The 22,058-nt window shown below is 50.0% G+C and overlaps 9 protein-coding genes across 9 annotated transcripts; 7 read left to right on the top strand and 2 right to left on the bottom strand.

The window, feature by feature from the left end:
• Positions 1-101: 101 nt before the first annotated feature.
• On the top strand, positions 102-1,643 carry PENARI_c003G11302 (U4/U6-U5 snRNP complex subunit PRP31; the record flags this gene model as incomplete). The annotated part of the gene is made up of 1 exon (XM_022628787.1): positions 102-1,643. One exon carries the CDS (start codon positions 102-104, stop codon positions 1,641-1,643), a length of 1,542 nt encoding a protein of 513 aa, XP_022492012.1.
• Positions 1,644-2,259: 616 nt separating this feature from the next.
• PENARI_c003G04177 (uncharacterized protein) lies at positions 2,260-3,116 on the top strand (the record flags this gene model as incomplete). Its single annotated transcript, XM_022628284.1, has 2 exons — positions 2,260-2,845; positions 2,941-3,116. The coding sequence occupies 2 exons, from the start codon at positions 2,260-2,262 to the stop codon at positions 3,114-3,116; spliced, it is 762 nt and encodes a 253-aa protein (XP_022492083.1).
• A 497-nt stretch (positions 3,117-3,613) lies between these two features.
• PENARI_c003G09998 (uncharacterized protein) lies at positions 3,614-4,760 on the top strand (the record flags this gene model as incomplete). The annotated part of the gene is made up of 4 exons (XM_022628700.1): positions 3,614-4,241; positions 4,310-4,524; positions 4,578-4,670; positions 4,722-4,760. 4 exons carry the CDS (start codon positions 3,614-3,616, stop codon positions 4,758-4,760), a joined length of 975 nt encoding a protein of 324 aa, XP_022491582.1.
• A 770-nt stretch (positions 4,761-5,530) lies between these two features.
• On the top strand, positions 5,531-6,150 carry PENARI_c003G08939 (uncharacterized protein; the record flags this gene model as incomplete). The annotated part of the gene is made up of 2 exons (XM_022628622.1): positions 5,531-5,677; positions 5,737-6,150. 2 exons carry the CDS (start codon positions 5,531-5,533, stop codon positions 6,148-6,150), a joined length of 561 nt encoding a protein of 186 aa, XP_022491390.1.
• Positions 6,151-6,500: 350 nt separating this feature from the next.
• Positions 6,501-6,959, bottom strand: PENARI_c003G02973 (uncharacterized protein; the record flags this gene model as incomplete). The annotated part of the gene is made up of 1 exon (XM_022628202.1): positions 6,501-6,959. One exon carries the CDS (start codon positions 6,957-6,959, stop codon positions 6,501-6,503), a length of 459 nt encoding a protein of 152 aa, XP_022491846.1.
• Positions 6,960-7,662: 703 nt separating this feature from the next.
• On the top strand, positions 7,663-8,745 carry PENARI_c003G08497 (aldo/keto reductase family protein; the record flags this gene model as incomplete). The annotated part of the gene is made up of 3 exons (XM_022628592.1): positions 7,663-7,714; positions 7,776-8,208; positions 8,265-8,745. The coding sequence occupies 3 exons, from the start codon at positions 7,663-7,665 to the stop codon at positions 8,743-8,745; spliced, it is 966 nt and encodes a 321-aa protein (XP_022491647.1).
• A 497-nt stretch (positions 8,746-9,242) lies between these two features.
• PENARI_c003G00167 (C2H2-type zinc finger protein) lies at positions 9,243-10,513 on the top strand (the record flags this gene model as incomplete). The annotated part of the gene is made up of 2 exons (XM_022628008.1): positions 9,243-9,789; positions 9,858-10,513. The coding sequence occupies 2 exons, from the start codon at positions 9,243-9,245 to the stop codon at positions 10,511-10,513; spliced, it is 1,203 nt and encodes a 400-aa protein (XP_022491993.1).
• Positions 10,514-13,898: 3,385 nt separating this feature from the next.
• On the bottom strand, positions 13,899-18,424 carry PENARI_c003G05008 (chromatin-remodeling ATPase CHD1; the record flags this gene model as incomplete). The annotated part of the gene is made up of 2 exons (XM_022628351.1): positions 13,899-14,022; positions 14,073-18,424. 2 exons carry the CDS (start codon positions 18,422-18,424, stop codon positions 13,899-13,901), a joined length of 4,476 nt encoding a protein of 1,491 aa, XP_022491331.1.
• Positions 18,425-19,451: 1,027 nt separating this feature from the next.
• PENARI_c003G01554 (ATP-binding cassette domain-containing protein) lies at positions 19,452-21,879 on the top strand (the record flags this gene model as incomplete). The annotated part of the gene is made up of 8 exons (XM_022628105.1): positions 19,452-19,471; positions 19,531-19,555; positions 19,608-19,652; positions 19,708-20,110; positions 20,164-20,325; positions 20,381-20,477; positions 20,528-21,583; positions 21,612-21,879. The coding sequence occupies 8 exons, from the start codon at positions 19,452-19,454 to the stop codon at positions 21,877-21,879; spliced, it is 2,076 nt and encodes a 691-aa protein (XP_022491308.1).
• Between the last annotated feature and the right edge of the window lie 179 nt (positions 21,880-22,058).

The following is a 22,058-nucleotide window of genomic DNA, read 5'->3' as shown; positions in this document are numbered from 1 at the left end:
CTGGAACATTGCTCTCCTCAACTTTCTCAAGGTCCTGTGGCCATCTACACACGCTTTGCTTTGCGCGAATCCAGATAGTAAGAACTATCTGACCTGCCACTATGTCGACTGCCGAAGAACTGTTGCGCGACTTCGAGTCAGATGAGGAATTCGATGCGGGCGAGGAAAACGAAGACCTAGAGCCCGAGCAGGAAGAAGAGACCCAAGAAGCCCCAGGGGCCACCAACGACTTTGACCGCTCCATTTCCACCGCCGATGAACTGAACCGCCTACACAAAGTTCTGCGCGATCACTACTCTATCCGGTTCCCCGAGCTCGAAACGCTCGTCACATCTCCCATCAAGTACGCCAAAACGGTTGCGATTCTCCAGAATGGCCCTCTTAATGACATTAAGGCGCTGTCAAACACATCGGACAATATGGTTGGCGCGTCACTCAAGTCCGTCCTGGATGGACCGTCCTTGATGGTGGTTGCGGTGGAGGGAACGACCACCCGCGGCCGAGAGATGACAGAGTCCGAGCTCAAGCAGGTTCTTGATACATGCGAGAGAATTTTGAAGCTTGATAGAGAGCGCAAGGCGCTCACAGAAAGTATTCAGTCTCGCATGAACCAGATTGCGCCTAACCTGGCAGCACTTATTGGACCTGAAACCGCTGCCCAGTTCCTCAACCAAACTGGAGGCCTACTGGAACTAGCGAAGATTCCAGCATGCAATTTGGGCGCACAAGGTTCACGGAGACAGGAGGGACTAGGCTTTGCGACCAACATCGGTGTCAGATCCCAAGGATTCCTCTACGACTCTGAGCTTCTCCAGGAGGTTCCCAACGACCTTAAGAAACAAGGAATCCGGATTGTGTCAGCCAAGATGGTTCTCGCTACTCGTGCCGATGTCTCCAACTACGCCAAGGATGGATCTCTCGGCGAAGACTTAAAACAACAATGCTACGCACGGTTAGAGAAGCTGACTGAGGCTGCACCAAACTCCGGTACAAAGGCTCTCCCCGCGCCCGATGACAAGCCTTCCAGAAAGCGTGGTGGTTGGCGTGCCCGCAAGGCCAAGGAGGCCGTCGCCATGACCGAGCTCCGCAAGGCGCAGAACCGCGTTGCATTTGGCAAGGAGGAATCGGAGGTGGGATACGGCACAGGTTCCGGAACCGTTGGTCTAGGTATGCTCGGCCAACAGAACGATGGCCGTATCCGCGCGACACAGATCGACCAACGCACTCGTGCCCGACTCAGCAAGAACAACAAAGGCTGGGGTACGTCCACCCCCGCCAGCGGAACCGCTTCATCGCTACGCGGTTTCGGCCAAGGCGCAAGCGGCACAGCCAGTGTTCTGCAAGCCCGTGGTCTCCGCGCATCGGGTGTCGGATCGTCTACAGCGGGTACGTCCAGTACCATTGCATTCACACCCGTCCAGGGCCTTGAGCTGGTGGATCCCAAGGTGCAGGCAGAGCTGAAGCGCAAGCGCGAGGCCGAGGAAAACCGCTGGTTCAAGTCTGGAACTTTCACCCAGGCCCCGAACCAGGGCAATGGCAACGCGCAGGGTGGAGAAAACGGTGGCTTCAAGGTGCCGGCCCTTCCGCCCAAGAAGAAGGTCGACACGGGCGAGGGCAAGATGGGTCCGCCTCCCAAGCGGTAGAGTGCATTACTACCGTATCCTTGCATTTGACGGCGTTCAGGAGGGAAGATCAGGAGGCATGAGCTTCTATGATTTACGTGATACCAACCCCTTTGTACATTAGACAGCCCAAATCTAAAATCACAAATTCGAATTTATATTTTGAACTCGATCTATACTCGCGTGAGAATAAATAATTCTTGATAGGACACAGTGTCGGATTAAGAATTGCACCCCACCTCTGACGGTCCCTATCCACAACCCCGACAACGGTTTTAGGGCTCAGCGACAACACGTGTACGTTTTAGAATATTCGATGTGTGGGCGGGATTTTGTCTCAAGTTCTCGGATTCTGAGAAACTGAATCCCGAAATCGCCTTATAGTGGACCAGATGGCGTGCTTAAGCAGCTGCTGCAACTGTATGATCTCGCAATATCCGCGGAATGTGGTACAAGACAATGGCGGAAGGTATATATTACGGGGTCATTCAAAGGGACCCTTTAATTGTATATCGCATCATTTAACGGCTGAATTCGTACAAATTACTTGCAATTGAGTAATCTGCTCCAAAGGAAATATACATAAATAACCCCTCGTTTACTATCCCCGACGAGTCGCAATCAGCGAACCCAAAGCATGACGTTAAACATCGCCCCAACCACCAGCAACACTACCATCACAATCGCCGAAACCAAACCCAAAGAACCAAAATCCCTGAAACCCTCAACCCTAACCCGAGTCCTCCATCACAGCCATGTAACCACCGACTTCGATGCCCACCGCTTCAAAGCAGCCGCAGCACAGCAATTACAACCTCAGCAACGATCCCAAGAAACAGATACCCACCTCATTGCATCACCATATAACAGCGCCGCCCATCTACTGGATATCTCAGCACTGGAAAGACAAGACAGACTCTTCGCATTGGCATTGACATATCTCAAACCCACGCGCGCCGACTATGCCACGGCTGGATATACGGAATCGTTCAACTGGACAGAAGTATTCGAGTTGTTGAGGGCGTTTTCTGAAGCGGAGGATCATACGTGGAAGAGGCGTACTTATTATGTTGTTATTTTCCGGTCTGTTTTGTTGCCGGATGTTGATTCGGATTATTTGTATGCGCTTGATGCGCATTCGCATCGCGAGGCTATGGCTAGTGGGGGGTTGTTGAAGTATTGGTTTGGGGCCAAGGATGGGCTGGAGAGGAATTTGGCTACTTGTGAGTATTGTTCCTTTTTCGTTTTCACCCACTGTTTCTTTGTTTGCTTGGGTGGGTGTTAGCAAATCGTGGCTCGGACTTATACGTTTGTTTAGGTATTTGGCGAAATCGGGATGATGCTAGACTCGGTGGCCAGGGACCGTGGCATGCTCGTGCGAGAGCTGCTGGTTCGGTGTTGTATGAGCAGATTGTGTTCACGACGCTGGGGTTGACTATTGGGGATGGGGTGGAATCGTGGAATTTGAGTGATTGGAAGGAGGATGCAGCTTGAGGAAATATGCTCGGAGGATGCGATATATAGGTACACAGATAGAATAAAATCCGACATGTGGATGTCCGGATCTACAAATATCCAATATAACTTAAAGGCCGAAGGGACATGTAAATGAACGGAGTAGTTAAGCAAAAGGAGAAATATTCCCCGCAGTGGATCAGCAGTAGCTTCCCCACAAGGCGTCGAAAGGGCTCAAAAAGGCAGCCAATCTGTACATCACTGCGGGAAATGTTACTCTTTACTGCTGTGCCTCCATCCCTCCTCATCTATGCAGTCATTCAATCAAGTCATGCAAGCCAACTTACACATAAATGCGGGGAATCGGGGTCAGCCTTGATATATATGCTTTGTGGTTGGCCACTTCTCCAGTTGAAATCCATACCCCTCCATGGAACTAGGAAGCAGCAATGTTATAAAGAAGCGGCATTGTCCCAGCTTGCAGAGGTCTTTTTTCAATTCAACTCTTTATAGCAACGTTCAATATCGCATCCAAAATGGTCGGCCTCCAAGCAGACAACATCGCCGTCAACGACGGCCCCTTGACCTCCGAGAATGCAGCCCTCCTCCGCCCTTCAGAGCCAACACTCCCCCTAGAGGAACTCCGCAAAAGATACGACGAAGACGGCTATCTCTTCCTCAAGCAAGTCCTCCCTCGACAGGATGTCCTCGATGCCCGCGAATCATACTTCTCTTCCTTGCAATCAACAGGCGTCCTGAAGCCCGGCACAGAACCGGTAAAGGGTATCTTCGATCCAGCCAAAAACCACCTAGACTATCCTGGTATTGGCGCCGGTCACATTGGCGGTAATGGCAGGCCTGGTGGTGACCGGGCAGCGGCTTTTGTTGATCTCGCTCTCGATGCACACTACCAGGACTGGTACGCCGAGAAATTCTGCAACCACCCGGCGCTGTATGATTTTGTCGCGAAGTTTTCGGACTGGGGGAAGAATACGTTGAATCTGCGCCGTACGTTGCTACGGAACAATATTCCTGGTTCGAAGCCTATTGGCGTGCACTACGATCAGATCTTCCTGAGATACGGAGATCCGACTAGTATTACTGCTTGGGTTCCAATGGGTGATATCAAGCTTAATGGTGGTGGTCTGATTTACCTGGAAGATGGTACGTCTATTCTCTACCTTGTTCTTATTTTCTTCGAATCATGAATACTGATTGAGTTTACGGTTTAGGTGACAAAGTCGGACTCGGGTTGGAAGAGGCCTTCTATGCCAAGGCGAAGGAGACTGGTCTGACAGACGAAGAAGCCAAATCCGCTTTCAACACAAACATGATGGCAACGGGTCTACTATCCGAGTTCCCAAGTGAATTTGCTCGGGAAAATGGCCGTCGCTGGTTGGTGTCGGCATACGAGGCTGGAGATGTGGTGCTGCACAAGCCTCATATGGTAAACGACCCTTTCTTTTGATTAACGTGAATGTTTTAATTAACAAGGTGTAGATCCATGCGTCGACTATTAACAACGACCCGGACAACGTCATCCGTCTTGCTACCGATCTACGGTTCTGTGACTCGTCCAAGCCTTATGATAAGGTTAGTTTCATTGTCCCTGAAATTGAAGCCAGTGGCTAACTATTTTTGCAGCGATGGATGAACTTTTACAAGTTCGGTGATGGTGTTTAGGTGACTGATAGTTTCTAGTACATCTTTGGTTTTAGCGTGATTCTTTACCGAGACTATGTAGATAGATATGTGATGTGACCAGGCCTATGAAGACTTACTTCAAACTCAATTTGTTTCTATTTATGGTAAGGCTTTCAGTCAATCGCAAGGTTTGATTTGTTAGAAGTTGCATGGGAAACATCTTAACACAGAAGCATGCAAGCATGAGACAGTACCACTCCCTCATTCCGGTCAACTCTGGTTAAGACTATGCCAATCATATTTCCTTTATGTTATCATTATGATTCAACCAGGCGTACTTGATTCGCAGGAGAGCAGTGCCTGGAATGCTATGTGTCATTTTTAATGGTTAACATGGGCACAGAGTTATCCCTAGATCCACGAATGGCCCCGTTGCTGAATGGAAAGCCATTTTAATGAATTAAATTATAGTAGTAAATGTTAGGAAGCCGTATGGATTGTCTAAAAAAAAAGACTGAATTGATCTGCGAGAACAGTAGAGGAAAACGAATCGAGTAACATGTAAACGTCGGCATTTGAGTTCTGCGGAACATCATTCCAAACTACGACAGGCGGTATTTCGCTAATTTCGCACTAACGACCTACTGTATATGAAGTATCTGTGGTCACTGATCGCCCACTGGCACCTGGAATCTTGCTGTGACTGTCGTGACGCTCGCGAATAGACGTCTTCGCCGTTATTAGAGGTATCCCGTTCCCAAGCCTATACCAATCTACAACACACACACACAATATCGATTCAAATACACATGTCGCAAATTATCTCAAGGCCATCATGGCTCACTGTTGCTGTTCTAGCACTGCTAGCAGTATCAACTGTCAATGCCGCCCCAGTCCGTGCAACAAACCAAGAAATGGAGGCAGAGCAGCCGACTAAGGTTGAATCCCGATCTCCTGTGAGTCACTTGCCAGAGCCATACCTTTCTCCCGGAAAAACCAACTAACGAAATCCCAGCGACTGATCCCCGATACTGAAGGATACGTCCACGACCTCTTGAAAGGGTTAGGCCTGGATGAGCCAAAGGCAACACCAACCGGCACGCCAACCGCAGCGAGCATGCAAGCCGAGCAAGGTAAACCGGAGAATGAAAAGGCCACACCAACCACACACATTACCTACTCCAGCTCTGTGAGCTACACACCCACCTACGGCAGCAATGGGGCGGGCTTCACGCACACCGTGAAGCACGAGGAGAGCAACCATAAGCCCTTTGAGAATGTTCAGATCTTGCCTGGATGGGGCAGCAACAAGAAGCTTACTTCCGAGGACCTGCCACGTCTCTTTGATGCTATGTACAGGGAGGTGAAGCACCGGGTTAGCAATATGATTAATAGCTCCGATGAGATTGGGCTGGATGGGTTTACGTGATGAGAATGGGATGGTTCTTGAAGATATGGAGGATGTCATGAAGATTTATTGATTTATGGAAATTTCGAAAGAAGAATTGCGTCGAGTTTGTTTCTTTACGATGTACTACTATTGATATGCAATTTTCTACATTTCCCGTCGTAGAGTTGAAAGCCTACACTGGACAATTGACTATTTATCATTAGACTCTCTCAAAATTGCCACTTTTTTGGGAGGGATTTGATTTTTCGTTTAACTATGGTATTATTTAGTCCTCTCGACGCGGGTGAAATAGGAGATGAATGATGATGCCGTCCCTGACATGAAGCAAAAAAAGAAATTTGGGGGTTCCGTTTAAGTATGGGAAATATCTAAGCCTCACGACGATAGTGCGGGATAGCGGGGAGACGAACCACGATGTTGTCCTTGACAGGATGCTCATCTGTTGTGACTCCTTCATGGAAATAGTCCCAGTTGATGAAGAGAGTATCACACTGGATCTCCAACAACAGCATTCTTGCATAGCTTTCTGCATGCTGCACGGCGATGACGCTGTCCCATTCACCGGTGACGGGGAGTGATATACAGCTTTTGTAAGTTGCATGAAGGGGTTCAGTGGTCACCAGACACTGGCGTTGCTCAATTAAGCGGACCACCTGTTTCATTAATTTATCATCAGTTCCGGTGCGTCCGCGGATGAACACAGTAACCCAGTAAATCGGTTGCGCAGTCTGCATATTATGAATGTCTTCTCGGACAAAATGCCCATCTTGGATAAACATACCTCTTTGGGTAGATCTTGCCATTTCAGCGGGCTCGCGGGGCGCCATGGTGATTGGTTTGTAATCTGAATATGTGAATATGTGTTGCAAGTTTGGTTGTTCTAATTGATGAGTGATAATAGTGCTGATGATGATATGAACACTGGACAGCCAGGTTCTTAAATACTTCGAGATAGCACCATATTTAGCACGTAACTATTCAATAATACTAACAAAGGCCATTCATTGCTACAATGAGCTTGTAAGGCGTCAATGACACGGTAAGGCGTTTAAGCGTAATGGCCGTATAACAAAGAGGGCTATCGAGGGCTTTGATCCTCGGTCCATGATTAAAAGGTGTAAAAGAATCCATTGAAGGCCTTAAGAGCTCATTGATGGCATTGAACACCTCAAATAGAAAGTAATGATGAAATCATGAGCTGGGAGTCAAACTTGGAGTCGTTGCAGTTATCTCCATTAACTCCGGTCCTCGATATCCGATCACATCTCCGGACGCAAATAGGCGAAAGATGCCCGGAGATCGAGCAAGGCAGAAGGTACTGGAATAAAAGTCTATTACTACCACAATACTACGAGGCTTGCGGAGCCTGAGCATCCGTTGATCGTCTTCAATTGACTCGGCGGGGCAAATGCAAAATCCATAAAGAGAACCGGAACCCCTTCACCTTTTACTTCCCTCACGACAACATTCAACTATTCTATACTCAACTTTCCTCTCTAAGGGTCATATTTATCCCAACTTAAACTTATAATGCCTTCGCTTGTTGGAAAAGAAGTCGGCCCTACCGGGTACGGCACCATGAGTGCGTTTCCCCTCCAGACACGGCAGAGCAGTCAAAAGACATATACTGACCAAATTACCAGGAATGACATGGAACCCCCAGCCTCCATCCCAGGAGACATGCTTTGAGACCCTTAACACGGCTCTCGAGCTGGGTGCCAACTTCTGGAACGGTGGCGAGCTGTACGGCACCCCGGAGCACAACTCCCTTCATCTGCTGAACCAGTACTTCACCAAGTACCCCGAGAATGCTGAGAAGGTTGTTCTCAGCATCAAGGGTGGCCTGAAGAAGGGAGAGCTCGTCCCGGATGGCTCTGAGGAGAACATCCGTCGTAGCGTGGATGAGTCTCTGCGTGTCTTGGACGGCAAGAAGAAGCTTGACATCTTTGAATGCGCTCGTCAAGATGCCAAAACTCCCGTTGAGAACACTATCAAGGTCCTCGCAGAGTATGTCAAGGAGGGTAAGATTGGAGGTATTGGTCTGAGCGAGGTTGATGCGGAGACAATTCGCCGAGCGTACGTGCATCTTTATGATATTGTTCTACTGTAATTTGATCTGACTACTTCTACAGACACAAGGTGCACCCCATCGCCGCTGTCGAGGTGGAGATGTCACTCTGGTCTACTGATATCCTAGAAAACGACATCGCCAAGACCTGTGCTGAGCTCCAGATCCCCGTCATCGCTTACTCGCCCCTGGGCCGAGGTGTGCTCACAGGAGCTGTCACCTCCATGGCAGACATCCCCGAAGGTGACTTCCGGCGCCACATGTCCCGTTTCCAAGAGGAGAACTTCCAGCAAAACTTGAAGCTCATCAACGCTGTCAACGACCTGGCCGCTCGTAAGGGCGTTGCCCCGGCTCAGATCGCCCTGGCCTGGATTCGCAGCCAGAGTGGCAAGCCTGGTCTGCCCACTATTATCCCCATTCCTGGTGGTACTACGAAGGACAAGGTGATCCAGAATATGAGTGGTGTGCAGGTGTTGACGGATGCGGAGCTCGCTGAGATCGATGCCCTCCTGAAGGTGCACACTGTTGCTGGGCCTCGGTACTAGATTGTATGCTTTGAGCTTGTTAGCTATGAACTTGGATATATAAATGCACATTTTTGAAGCCAGGGATTGTCTTCACATCTCAGATCAAGTGTAGAATAAGTCAACATGCAACCTCACAATGTATTGAATACACGGAGGTTGTCGGAATTGCAGAATTCTTTCGAATAATCATCATGTAAAGTATGGGGGAGGAAGAAAACAAAGGAAAGCTTACCATTGAGTTAGTGGGTTAGTGTGAATGTAGATATAGTTTCAATCTAATGCAGAACAACATAATGTGAATCCTCAAACACAGTAGTGGCAGTGAGTGAAGAAGGGGAAGAGTTGAAGAGCGCGGAGACCGAGACCGTTGTGTGTATAGATCACGTGAGACACATTGATCCATCGCGCTCACGTGACACCATATGCCTCCTAGCATCGCGATGCCGTCGCGACAGCCTCAAAGTACAATCTCATTTGCCATTCCTCCTTCGTTGTACGAGTATTGTTAATTCACAATGGCTTCAAGGGAATCTCCTGGTTCCCCTCTTTCATCGGTCGGGTCACTCGAGACCTCGGATCATGAATCAATGAAACAAGACAGCCGCGCGCATTCGCCCTCGATGTCGAATATGCCACCTTCGAAGCGGCGTCGCACTGGTGTTGCATCTTGGGACCGTCAAACTCCTCTCTCCGCAGCCCAGGACGACAACCAACCGCCTCCCTCCCCGACAGACTCGATTTCCTCCGATAGCTCCGGCGACATCCCGAATTCCCCTAGCATACTCGGCATCCTAGGCACCAACCAGGAAGATGACTATAGCGGCCAGAGTACGGACCAAGTCACCATCTGTCGATGGGATGGATGCACAGCTGGCGACCTCGGTAACATGGATGGGTTGGTGCAGCACCTTCACAATGAGCACATCGGCAGCCGACAGAAACGGTACTCGTGCGAGTGGATCGACTGCACCCGTAAAGGTCAAACACATGCCAGCGCTTACGCTCTGCGCGCACATATGAGAAGCCACACCCGCGAAAAGCCCTTCTACTGCACTCTACCTGGTATGTTCCTTTCTGATCCTAGCCCTCACCCTCGACAGCAACATCAGTTTACTTATCATATCAAACAGAATGTGACCGCAACTTCACTCGATCAGATGCCTTGACCAAGCACATGCGCTCTGTGCATGAGACAGACACTATGCGACCCATCGACTCACTCTCCAAGGTCCACGCAGCCCCTGGCAGCACGGCCGGCACCCCTGCCTCGAAGATCCAGCGCATCCGCCTGAAGCTCACTCAACCCAAGGAGCCGGGCACCGAGTCCGAACCCCACGGCGAAACTGCCATCCCGCCCAACCCTATCGTTAACACGAATGAAGTACCAGACCTCGACGAGACCACAATGCCAGAATTCGGACCCGAGCTTAACTTCGACCAGCACGAGTTATCCTTGCCCCCGCGCGACCTGTACCGTCTTCTCCGTCGACAAATTGCATGGGCAGGGAAGGAGACCGCCCAGCTGCAGGCTGAGTGGGAGGAGATCCGGCCACGGCGCGAGCAAGCGTGGCGCGAGAAAGAGATCATCTTCGATGATCTCATTGATGCCGAGCTAGGTCTTTTTAGCGCCATTGTGGGGTCTGTACCTCCGGCAAATCTCACCACCAGCCTGGAGAAGCTGCAGCAACAACAGCAGCAGTTTCAGAACCAGCAGGAGCAGCTACAGGAGAAGTCAATTGAGATGCCGCAGCCGCATCCGCATCCGCATGTTGAGGGCAGTGCTTAGTTGAATGCTCTCTAGCTCGTGTTTACCCCCGTTTGTTTCCCTTTCTCTCTTCTTGCCAGGCTGGTGAGCCTGGCCTTAAGTTTCTCGTCATTTTTGCGTCACCGTGCCCTTCGTTGTTCTTGTACTATGGCGTGCATGGCGTTTGGCCCTGCAATTCTTTATTTGCATTCCCCGGGCAAAGGGGAAAGGACGTAATTTCGATGGAATGTATGAATAGCTTTCGGACCTTGCCCGACAACGGCTCACCACTCTGAGTGATGCCCAAAATGATATTGTCGATAATGATGATTCCCGAGATCTTCTTCTCCCCCGATATAGAACACCGCCCGCTTCCTGGTCGACGCTCTCTCTTTCACGTCTTCATCTTTTCGCTTATGAACATGCTTGTGCTTATATACTCATTGTCTCTGAGAGAACTGCCAGGTAATTCGTCCTTAGCCCTAACTTGTGAAATTACCTGGCTACGGTGATATTTGGCAGGGGTGAAGAGATGATAGCCAAGAAAACATCCAAGTTAGTACGAGTATTCGGGGCTCTTCAACGAACGAGGACTGCCTTACTCAAGTAATGCACATCCTTGTCACATCTACGTACTTAGCTGAAAATACACAGCCTCGATCATGGTAGCTAAGCAACTCTTCCTTAAAGACCCAAATATCATGTTATACAATCTTGAGTTTGGACGGTAAGTTAATGTTAGGTTGAACATGTCGTTATAACAGGAGGGCCCGACTACGCGGATCCTCCCCAGCCAACTACATCGTCCGATCCTAACTGCCAAGGTTCGTGGACCTATCCTCCCCCTCAAAATCTTGAAGGGCTTGTTGTATGCATAATGTATATTCCTCCAACGGAAAGGCAGTAGTTTTGACCTAACCATTTCAGGTCGTCATCGGGTTTCTTGCGACGTCTTGGGTAACGCTGCTGTGTCTAGCGCTTCATTATATTGCAACACGATACAACGCCTAAGGCTCCTCCAAGGATAAACAGGACTTGATAGACCGGTCTATCAGGCAAAGATTGCAGCGAACGCCAAGGTGGACGCCATCTTTTAATATTCGGTGGACTAGTCACCCGGCTTCTCCAAATGTCTTCGACGACTCTACATTTCACGAGCACTGCATCGAACCTCACTAGGGGTTTGTGGATCAATGGCTTTGTATGGGCATGTCGAAGGCTAGATCGAACTCACATGTCAGTGTAAATGATGCTTTTGCCTTCGGTCATGTTTTCAATGACTCTCTTTGCATTTGTCCGATGTCTAGTGGATTTCCTAGGCTCTATTTTCTCTGGGGTAAGGTACCCTCTCATCACCGTCCTAGAAACTATACGGGGTACCGCGGTTCTAATCACGTCAAGACTCTGGTTGCCCTTCTCATTGATATAGGGAACCATCCGCAGTCACCGTAGCAGGACTACTTTCTCTTCACCGGGTGTGGATTCCTGCCAATTAGTCCCGGTATTATTACTTCTCGTCCCTGTGCTCTTGATGGCAGAGGTTTAATCAGGTAACTCAAAGTTGTAGTCAATCTAGAAACACCTTTAAATCCTTACTGACTTTAGTAGATGGAGAGTGACGACCGGAGCATTGTACAAACAGATCAACTACTTACTCACCCAGAAGGAAAAAGACTTCAGCATCGCCCATACTAGAAGAGAGTCGAAGAGTGCTCAGTCCCTCCCCACAAATTCTATGTTATCCAAGCAACCCCAGGCTCAGTTTGCACCGACTTGCTTCAGCTTGCGAGCACAACTTCAAGTTTGAACGGTGGTATCTGCATTGTCAACATCTGCTTACATTTACATTGATTGGAGTTGGCTCTGGGACACTGGTTTTTGTGTTGGATCTGGTTTCGCCTGTAGCCTCAGGGCAAAGCGGGAACACATTCTGCGCCCTAACCTGACGTTTCCTTTAATAGACCTCGTCCCTAGTGCTCTGGGCCTACTCTCAATATGGTGCTGGACCATGACCAATCTCGACCCAGTTCCTTTGGTTCAGCGCCATTCTCTATCAATTGTAAGAATCATGGTTGATATCGGTACGGTCTATGGAAGACCACGGCTTGTATTGTTTATGGCCTTTCCCGTGGTATTTTCTATCTTTGCTACGCTCTTTTGAGGAGATAGGTCATTCCTCCCAGTGACGGTGTGTATGTTGGTTTGGTGTGCTATTTCTTGCCTTATGCATGTTTCCTGCATTCTTGATGGGCCCCTATTCTGTTTTCCGGGGCGTATTCAAGTATAACGTTATCTGATAGTATTGACTCCTACATAAAAGCATATCTCAAGCGGCGACGCACAAGGAGGCAGTTTTGTAATACGAAGAGAAATGAGTAGTGAACATGCTCTCGATCTATTCCATATCGTAGAACAAATGAAGCTAACTTTTCATGACATTACTACAGATTTTTCTAGGTTCCATTTAACTCGACCCATAGGTCCTTGCTCTATCTTTCGTTTCACAGCTTAATCAAGTGAGAGGAGAACGTTTATATCTAGACCTGACGGTCTTCGTCGATGATCTGGCATTGGGTCTAAGCCACAGAAATAAGAAAAGAAATGTCACAGATAACGCGCTCCCCGCCGAGTGATCTCATGAAGATACAAAGAAAATCAATCGACGCCGTTGCAGCCACCCCATAAGATACATATGCCGAAAAAGTAAAAAAAATCAAAATGGCCTTGGCCCGCTGAGGCACACCGGCGTGAATGATTCCACCGTATGCCTCAGCGGGCATGAAAGCCAACAGCAAATTATAGCAAAGGAGGAAACAGCTAACTGGACCAACCCAAAGGAAGACATGGGATAAAGTCCAGTTTAGATGACCCCCTGCAGAACAGAGATGGAGAAAGAGGGAGAAAAAGCAAGGGCCCAAACACGCCTTTGCAGTGATGATCCAAGACTGAAGTGAAATGGTGCTCATTTCAAACTGAATCTCTCTGTACTTTTCGGGTTTCACGCAAATCATTCGACGCCTTTCGCAATGCCAGACAACGAGTTGGGGTCGTATCCATATATACCTTCAATCAAAGAACCAAAAAAAAGACAGACTGTCTCACTCACCATGACAACATCAACACATGCCAAGGAAGAGTGACAAGTGACAGTAACAGCAATTCCAAAAAGCCCAGATACTGAAGTTCAGGGGTCCAATGCAAAAATGCCGGATGAAAGGAGTACAAAATTGTGCAAAATCAAACAAATCTGCAGGAAATGAAACAATATAAGAAAAAAGGGATATGCTGCAAGTGTCTACCGTGAGAAAGGATAGATACCTGGGACAAAAAAACGCTGAACATGCATGTCATCAAACCGTGCTAATATGAGAATAATCTGAAACCAAGAACACCTGTATCCGTTGTATGAACGGGAACCAAAAGGGGCTTAAGCTGATGTACCGTTAGAGGGCTTAGAAGCTTTACTGGCTTCCATGACCTTGTTGAACATCTGCTGTAGCTTGGCTCCACTGGCTTCCTTGTTTGGCCAGTAGTTCAGCGAAACGTAATCCCTACGAAAGTCAGTAAGAAACAACATATATCAAACTTTGTCAGAGCTTACCAAAGGCGGACCTCCAAGGAGGGCATCGATTGAGAGCCCTCCAAGGTATTGCGAATGAATTCGCCAATTTTTACGAGGGTGAGACGGAGCTTCTGAGCCCTCTCGTTCTTGCTGGGATAATTCTTGGCTGTGATCATTGACACTTGCTTCAGGTTGGCAACAATGGGCTTGAAGAACATGAAGGCCATATCCTCCTTATTGGAGTGGCCATTCTCATGCCCTTTGCGTCGGCGAAGTTCGTCATTTGAGGCGTCAGACAGACGATGGCGAGGACGATCAATATCCATACCAGATCGAGGGCGCGAGTCGCGAGAGTCGTGATTGGGAGTGTGATGGCGATCATCCCGGCCGCCATGTGTGTGGGAGCGTGGCCGTGAACGATCAGACTCGCGGTGGTGACCCTTGCGGGAGCCCGGGGGAGCTGGAGAGGCGGAAATGCTGCCGCTACCAGAAACCCTTGAGTTCCGCTTGTTATTCCGGTGGTGGTTGTCCACTGCCCTTCGTGCGGTGGCATTGTTGTTGTACTTGTTCCTCAAAACAGACATGAGATATTCAGCTCGTCGAACAAGGTGTACAGCACCAGGGGACTTTGTGGCTTTCTCCTCAGTCTGCAGGCGTTGTGTCTTTCTCTCCACTCGGTGTTCCTCGAGGAAGAACTTGTCGCCAAGACCGAGATCAGCATCATCACGAATCTGAGTCCATGCACCAAATCCATGGCGTGCGATACCAACGAGAAGCATTCCATCCTCACGTGCACCCCATACGCAGCTGTAATCCGCCGTCTTAGTAGCCTCAGGAAGACGGAATGTCCTGAAGTCAGGCAGCGATTTAGTAATGCTTCGGATGAGGCGCATGTCCGGCGGGCGCTCAACAATTGTCCAGGCATTGAGGCGTTTGACGCCGTGATGGTCAAATAGAACTGCCTTCTGTTCCTTCTTTGTGGGATTTCTTCCTGATTGCTTCATTGCCTCCAGTTGTTCAAGGCTTTCTTGAACAAGCGAATTGGCCTTCTCAGTGATTTCACGAAGAGCAGCACGAATGGTGTCCCGATCGCGGGTTTGCAATCGGGCGTCTTCAAGGATGAGCTCTTCAGAGTCATCCATATCACCATAGCGAAGGAAGGCTCGAGAGAGCGCACGGTACTCTTTTTCGCCAAGAGGACGCTTGGGATCCAATGAGGCACTCTCATCCTCGCCATCATCGATGTGGACCTGAGCTCGAGCTAAACGCTTCGCCTTGCGTTCCTCTCGGGAATCCTTGGGGTCGGTGGGGGCTTGACGTTTGCGGGGTCGGTTTTGTTCAATCACTTCAGCAAGATAAACCTCATCATCCTTGCGCTTTTCCTCGGCCTTGATTTCATCAAGTTGTTCCTTAGGAATGATGTCGTCCCAGGTGAGATCATCGACTTTGATGTCGACGAAATCGAAAGCCTTCAAGAACTCCTCGCCACCGTCAGCCTGGATTTGCTCCGCCTCTTCGGTTTGATGTAATTCTGCATTCGCAAGAACAGAGTCGATGTCGAGTTGTTCCAACTTCTTTTGGTTGTCGGTTTGCTCGAACATCTTCTGGCCACGGCGTTTGAGAATCCTGGAAATATCATCTGTGGAATTGGGCTCGCTGACAACACGGGCCATCTTGTTTTGCATCTCTGACGCTTCCTTGTCCGTGACACCACGCTGGATAGTAATGAACTCAAGCAGAAGCTTGTTGCGAGCTCTTTCAATGACTTCCTCTTCAATTGTATCCTTTGAGACAAGGCGGTAAACGCTGACAGGTCTTGTTTGACCGATTCGATGGGCTCGTGCCATGGCTTGCAAATCAGCCTGGGGGTTCCAATCCGAGTCAAACAAAACAACAGTGTCTGCAGTCATCAGGTTAATACCGAGACCACCAGCACGGGTGGAGAGAAGGAATGCGAAATCGGTGCTACCCGGGGCGTTGTAGTGCTCAATGGCCAAGCGACGCGAGGCAGATGGGATAGTTCCATCTAGACGTTGGTACTTGTAGCCACGGTATTCCATGTATTCACTCAGGATGTTGAGCATGCCAACCATTTGACAGAAGATCAAAACACGATGGCCGTCACCTCGGAGCTTGCGAAGGAGCTGGTCGAGAAGCATCATCTTTCCACTACTGGTAATCATAGCACGAAGGATGTCTTCGCGGCGGGAGCTACCTTCCAAGATCTTGGCTTCCGCGTTGGGGAACATGAAAGGGTGATTGCTAGCCTTTTTCAACTCCATCATGATATTCAAAAGAGATTGCTTCATTCCCTTGTTGCCGTCATTCAACGCCGCGTAGTTCTTCGTTAAGATGTTCTTGTAGTATTCCAATTGAACATCAGATAGCTCAACTCGGATAATCTTTTCGGTTTTAGGGGGGAGGTCAGACTCGACCTTGGACTTGGTACGACGTAACATGAAGGGTTGAATAGCGTCAGTTAATTCTGCCAATTTTTGTGATGCGGCTTCGGAATTCAGATCCATATCCACATCGACTTCAATCAGGCCGGGGTTGAGGAAGTCCATCAAAGCTGAAAGTTCAGCCAAGTTGTTTTGAATCGGGGTACCGGTGATCAGAAGACGAGCCTGGCACTTCCACTCAAACAGCTTGGTGTAGAGTTGAGAGTCACGGTTCTTGAGACGGTGGGCCTCATCGACTGCCATGAACTGCCACTTGAATTGTCCAAGGAAAGGGGAATCGTTCATTGCGTACTCATAGGTGGTTAACAAGACATGGAATTTGGGACGCTTGGGGTTCCCATCTACCATCAGCTCATAGTCACGGAGGACGGAGCGTGCTTTTTCGCTACCGTTGTAGACCACGTAGTTAAGGTCCGGTGTCCAATTGTCAAATGTGTCAGCCCAAGCTGGCATAGTGGAGAGGGGGACGATGACAATAAATGGCCCTTGCTGCCGTCTGACATGCCGCATCCAGTTGATGAACGAAACGGTTTGCACGGTCTTTCCAAGACCCATCTCATCTGCCAGGACCACATTACGACCTCTGACCCAGTTGAAGGCCAAGAAGTTGAGACCCTTGATCTGGAAATCTTTCAGCTCTCCGTTTTGTAAGAAGGGAGGGGTGCCGTGGATGGGCTCAAACGACTTGCGTGTGGCCAGGTTGGTCTCGTTCTTGTCAGAGATAGGTTGACGAGCAGTGCGATCCAAGAAACGATCAATTTCGCGCTGTGCAATTTCACTGATCAAGTCTTCGGGCTCCCATGTACATGAGTCGTATAAGAGGCGTTTCCATTTGACGAGGTATTCGGTGGTGCCATCTTCGCTATCACGTACACCGATGACTCGTTCAACCATTTTGTAGTCTTCAATTGCCTCGACGTCACGCTCGCGATCAAGATTCCACTTTTCCCGGTCCTCCGGGGGGGCATCGACACCGTACCGTAAGCGGATATCCTCGCTGAGGACCTTTCGAACGTAGTTGTCAACACGTCGCGTACTGCGGAAGTTTAACATAGACTCGTTGTTTTCCCAAGTGGCATGATAGTGGGACTTGTCCTGCCACTTGATGCAGAACTCAAAGTCATTACGGTCGACATCCTGGGTTTGGGGGTCAACACCCTCCTTGAGGCGGTGATTGAGAACGACATCGACGGCAGGCCGGTTGTCTTCAACATATGTTTCCGCCCAGTAGTTCGGTGCAAGATCCTCCGGGTCTTCCTCAAACATGGCTTCGTCCTCATCATCCTCTTCATTGTAGTTCGATACCTTATTAGCGGTTCGCGTTGAGAAGCGAACCTCATTCAAAGAAGGTTCATAGCTAGTGGTTTGTTGGAGACGTCGCCTTCTGGCCTTGCTTGCACGAGCGCTCTTTCCCCCATACTCATCACTGTCTGACTCGGATAGTGATGACACAGTGGCGGACCGCGAGGCTTTAGAGGGCTGTTGAGATGTTTCGGTACGCCGACGCTTTGAACGCGGCGCGACAATATCTGACTCTGAATCAGACGAGTCGGCGAGGTGGCGTGTTGTGCGAGCGCGACCACTTCGGCGAAGTCCATACAAGTCGGGATTTTGTCTTATTAACTCGGTTTCGGACACCGGCGACGATCCGCGCCTCCCACCGCGAGCGGAGGGAGGGGATGAAGAGTTTTCACGGCTGTATGTGTTGGCCTCGTCATCATAATTATCCTCCGCAGCATCATCATCCTCGGCATCTGAATCTGCAGACGCGCCATCATATGAGTCGTCCGCGGCATCGGGTTCGGGGGAGGACTCGGAGACGGGATGTGAATCAATGAGCTCGGACGGGCTGCGTTCTCGTGGCGCTACCGAATTGCCTTCGCCATGGCTATCATCCGCGACGGGCAAATCAAGAAACGCGTTAGACATCGTTGTGGTGGAAGGAGGTTCTTGAGCAGATGGGATCACCATGCCAGAGGCTATAACCGAGGGGCAGTCAGCATTGAAGCTCAATTCGGGCTAGGACAGGCATGAGAGAGGCAAAGATGGGTAAAACAAGGTCACGCGATCCAGATTGCGGTCAAATGGAGCTATAAACCCAGTAGAATAGGCCAGGATATTAGGTTTGATGGAAGGGTATGTTTTTTTGATGACGGGTGGGATGGACGTGGCCGGGCGTGAAGAGAAGGCAATGACCAGGTTGGCACAGGCAATCAGACTCGGTGATAGCAGTGACACATTGCTCGCAAGGCCGCAGTCCATCAAGAAATGGATCGGAGTAGAAATGAGGTATTCAAGGATTCGTGCAGTGGGTCGAAGAGCGCGGAGATGTACCGCGGCGAACGATTCGGGCGACAACTCTGAGATCAAGAAAAAGATAAAATCACTTACACTCCATAGCGTGGTGACCCCGAAAGCGGGGGATCGGGAGATCAATGTGGAAAAGAAAATGGTGGGTGGGGGAGAAGCGTTGGCTGGTATGGGGGAAGAGGAGACGAGACTTGGAAGAACAAGAGGATTGGGGACTGGAGGGTTTGCTTGGTTTCAACGCCCGATCTCTCAGGCAGAGACAGGCCGCCCGATGTGGACTAGCGTGTTCGCTTGCCGCCGGCATCTCGCCGGATCACATGGCACAGGGTCAAAAGTTACTCCGGGGCGAGTCCAACAGCCAATCACCGCCTTGATAAATAAGTGACGCAGTTGGGGCCTGAGGCACTCCAGCCCACAATACGAAAGAGAATGCATTCAATTCTGCCGCCCCTCGTTCATTGATAGTGTGTTCTGTCCTCTTTACAAAGTCGAGTCTGCGCGGACATCTGGTGCTTTTCTGCGCCCTTACATACCTGCGACAGCACTTTTCGGCCTAATCCATCGCAACCCCCTGCGTCCACTTTGGGCTCATTCTTTTTTATCTTTCTCATACCTCGTCCAGGTTCTTTGAACCGCATCCGCCACCATGTCTGACAAGCTTACGCGGTATGTTTCGGCAGCTCCTGAGTCCTATATACGTTGCTAACGTGTTTTTCTCTCTATAGTATTGCGATTGTCAACAGTGACAAGGTTCGTCGAGAAATACCCCCACTAATACCGTTTTCTCTCCGGTTCGCGACAGCCTGGCTCACATCAGTTCTTTTCAACTCTACAGTGCAAACCGAAGGTACGCGACTCCCCATAATGTTCTCATGGTTATATCAGGGGCTGATCAGTTGCAGAAATGTCGTCAAGAGTGCAAGAAGTCGTGTCCCGTGGTCCGCACAGGAAAGCTTTGCATTGAGGTCGACCCTACCTCCAAGATCGCCTTCATCTCCGAGCGACTGTGTATTGGTTGTGGTATCTGTCCCAAGAAGTGCCCCTTCGGTGCCATTCACATTATCAACTTGCCCACCAACCTCGAGACCCAAGTCACCCACCGTTACTCGGCCAACAGCTTCAAGCTTCACCGTCTTCCCATGCCCCGCCCCGGTCAGGTCCTCGGTCTGGTCGGAACCAACGGTATCGGAAAGAGTACCGCTTTGAAAATTCTGAGTGGCAAGCTCAAGCCTAACCTGGGTCGATACGAAAACCCTCCCGACTGGGAAGAGATTTTGAAGTACTTCCGCGGTTCCGAACTGCAGAGTAAGCGCCAGCCAGAGACAATTGAAGGATATCACAGAAGCTGACTTTAGTAGACTACTTCACCAAGGTTCTTGAGGACAACCTGAAGGCTGTCGTTAAGCCTCAGTATGTCGACCAGATTCCCCGCGCCGTGAAGGGCCCTATCCAGCAGGTCTCCCAGCTCATCGAGGCTCGTGCCCAACTCGATAACAAGGACGAGATCATGGACGTTCTCGGTGCGTTACGTTTCCTACTTCAATGCATTGTAGAAACTCGCTAATATTTGCCCAGAGCTGCGCCAGGTTGCCGAGCGTGATATTGGTCACCTTTCCGGTGGTGAGCTTCAGCGTTTTGCCATTGGTCTGGTTTGTGTGCAGAAGGCCGACGTGTAGGTTTTTCCATGCATGGTGTCCAGGTCCATTGCTAATACTAGTATAGGTACATGTTCGACGAGCCTTCCTCATATCTCGATGTTAAGCAGCGTTTGGCTGCTGCCCGCACTATTCGTGGCCTTCTCCGTCCCGACGACTACGTCATTGTTGTTGAGCACGATTTGTCTGTGCTTGACTACCTCTCCGACTTCATTTGCGTGCTTTACGGTCGCCCTGCTGTTTACGGTGTTGTGACTCTGCCTTCCTCCGTCCGTGAGGGTATCAACATCTTCTTGGATGGTCACATTCCCACCGAGAACTTGCGTTTCCGTGAGGAGTCTCTCACTTTCCGTCTTGCTGAGGCTGGTGAGGACTTCATTGTGGACAAGGACCGCGCTTTCTCCTACCCGGCCATGGAGAAGACCCTCGGTGGCTTCCACCTCAAGGTTGAACCCGGAAAGTTCACCGACTCTGAGATCGTTGTCATGATGGGTGAGAACGGAACCGGAAAGACTACTTTCTGTAGAATGCTTGCTGGTGCCGAGAAGCCCGACGGTCTCGTCTCCGTCCCCAAGATGAACATCAGTATGAAGCCTCAGAAGATTACCCCCAAGTTCCAGGGTACCGTCCGCCAGCTGTTCTTCAAGCGTATCAAGGCCGCTTTCCTGTCTCCCCAGTTCCAGACCGATGTCTACAAGCCTCTCAAGATGGACGACTTTATTGACCAGGAAGTCCAGAACCTGTCTGGTGGTGAATTGCAGCGTGTCGCCATTGTCCTGGCCCTGGGTATGCCCGCTGATATCTACCTGATTGACGAGCCTAGTGCCTACCTGGACTCCGAGCAACGTATTGTCGCCGCCCGTGTCATCAAGCGTTTCATCATGCACACCAAGAAGACCGCCTTCATCGTCGAGCACGATTTCATCATGGCCACCTACCTTGCTGACCGTGTCATCGTCTTCGACGGAAAGCCATCCGTGGACGCTCGCGCCAACACCCCTGAGTCCCTTGTCACTGGCTGCAACCGCTTCTTGAAGAGCCTGGACGTCACCTTCCGTCGTGACCCCAACAGCTACCGCCCCCGTATCAACAAGTACCAGAGTCAAATGGACCAGGAGCAGAAGTTGGCTGGTAACTTCTACTTCTTGGAGGAAGAGGCCTGAAAAGGGCGTCTACAACGAGCAACGTCGCCGCCGTCACAAAATTGATGGCCGCGACCCTGAGCAGCGGCGAAATTGGCGCCGCGGCAACAGGAAGATCATGTGGTTAATGGCGTTCCCAGGCGTTTACAGAGCCTCGGCGGTTCAAGGCAAGGGACTGCATCGCTGCGCCGGGTCCTTTCCAGGTGACGACGATAGTCCCTCGGACGAGGATGGCGATGGCAATGACGATTTAAATGGCAGCAACGACTACGGCTAGCGAAGGGAGGTGACCCGGTTCGGTTCACTTTAACCATTCCCTGGTCTAGTACGCTCATTTATTTTAGCGACCTGCTGCCATTCGTCAATCCATCATCAAATGCCTATGTCGTTATTCGCCTTGCAACTACCTTCACTGCTCTGGATTTGTTCGACATATCCAGGGTCATTGGCCACCGA

Source organism: Penicillium arizonense (genome assembly GCF_001773325.1).
Source record: "Penicillium arizonense strain CBS 141311 chromosome Unknown PENARI_contig003, whole genome shotgun sequence".
In the NCBI taxonomy this organism is placed as follows: domain Eukaryota; kingdom Fungi; phylum Ascomycota; class Eurotiomycetes; order Eurotiales; family Aspergillaceae; genus Penicillium; species Penicillium arizonense.
The sequence above is the reverse complement of the archived record's forward strand: the minus strand, read 5'-3'. Positions and strand labels throughout refer to the sequence as shown.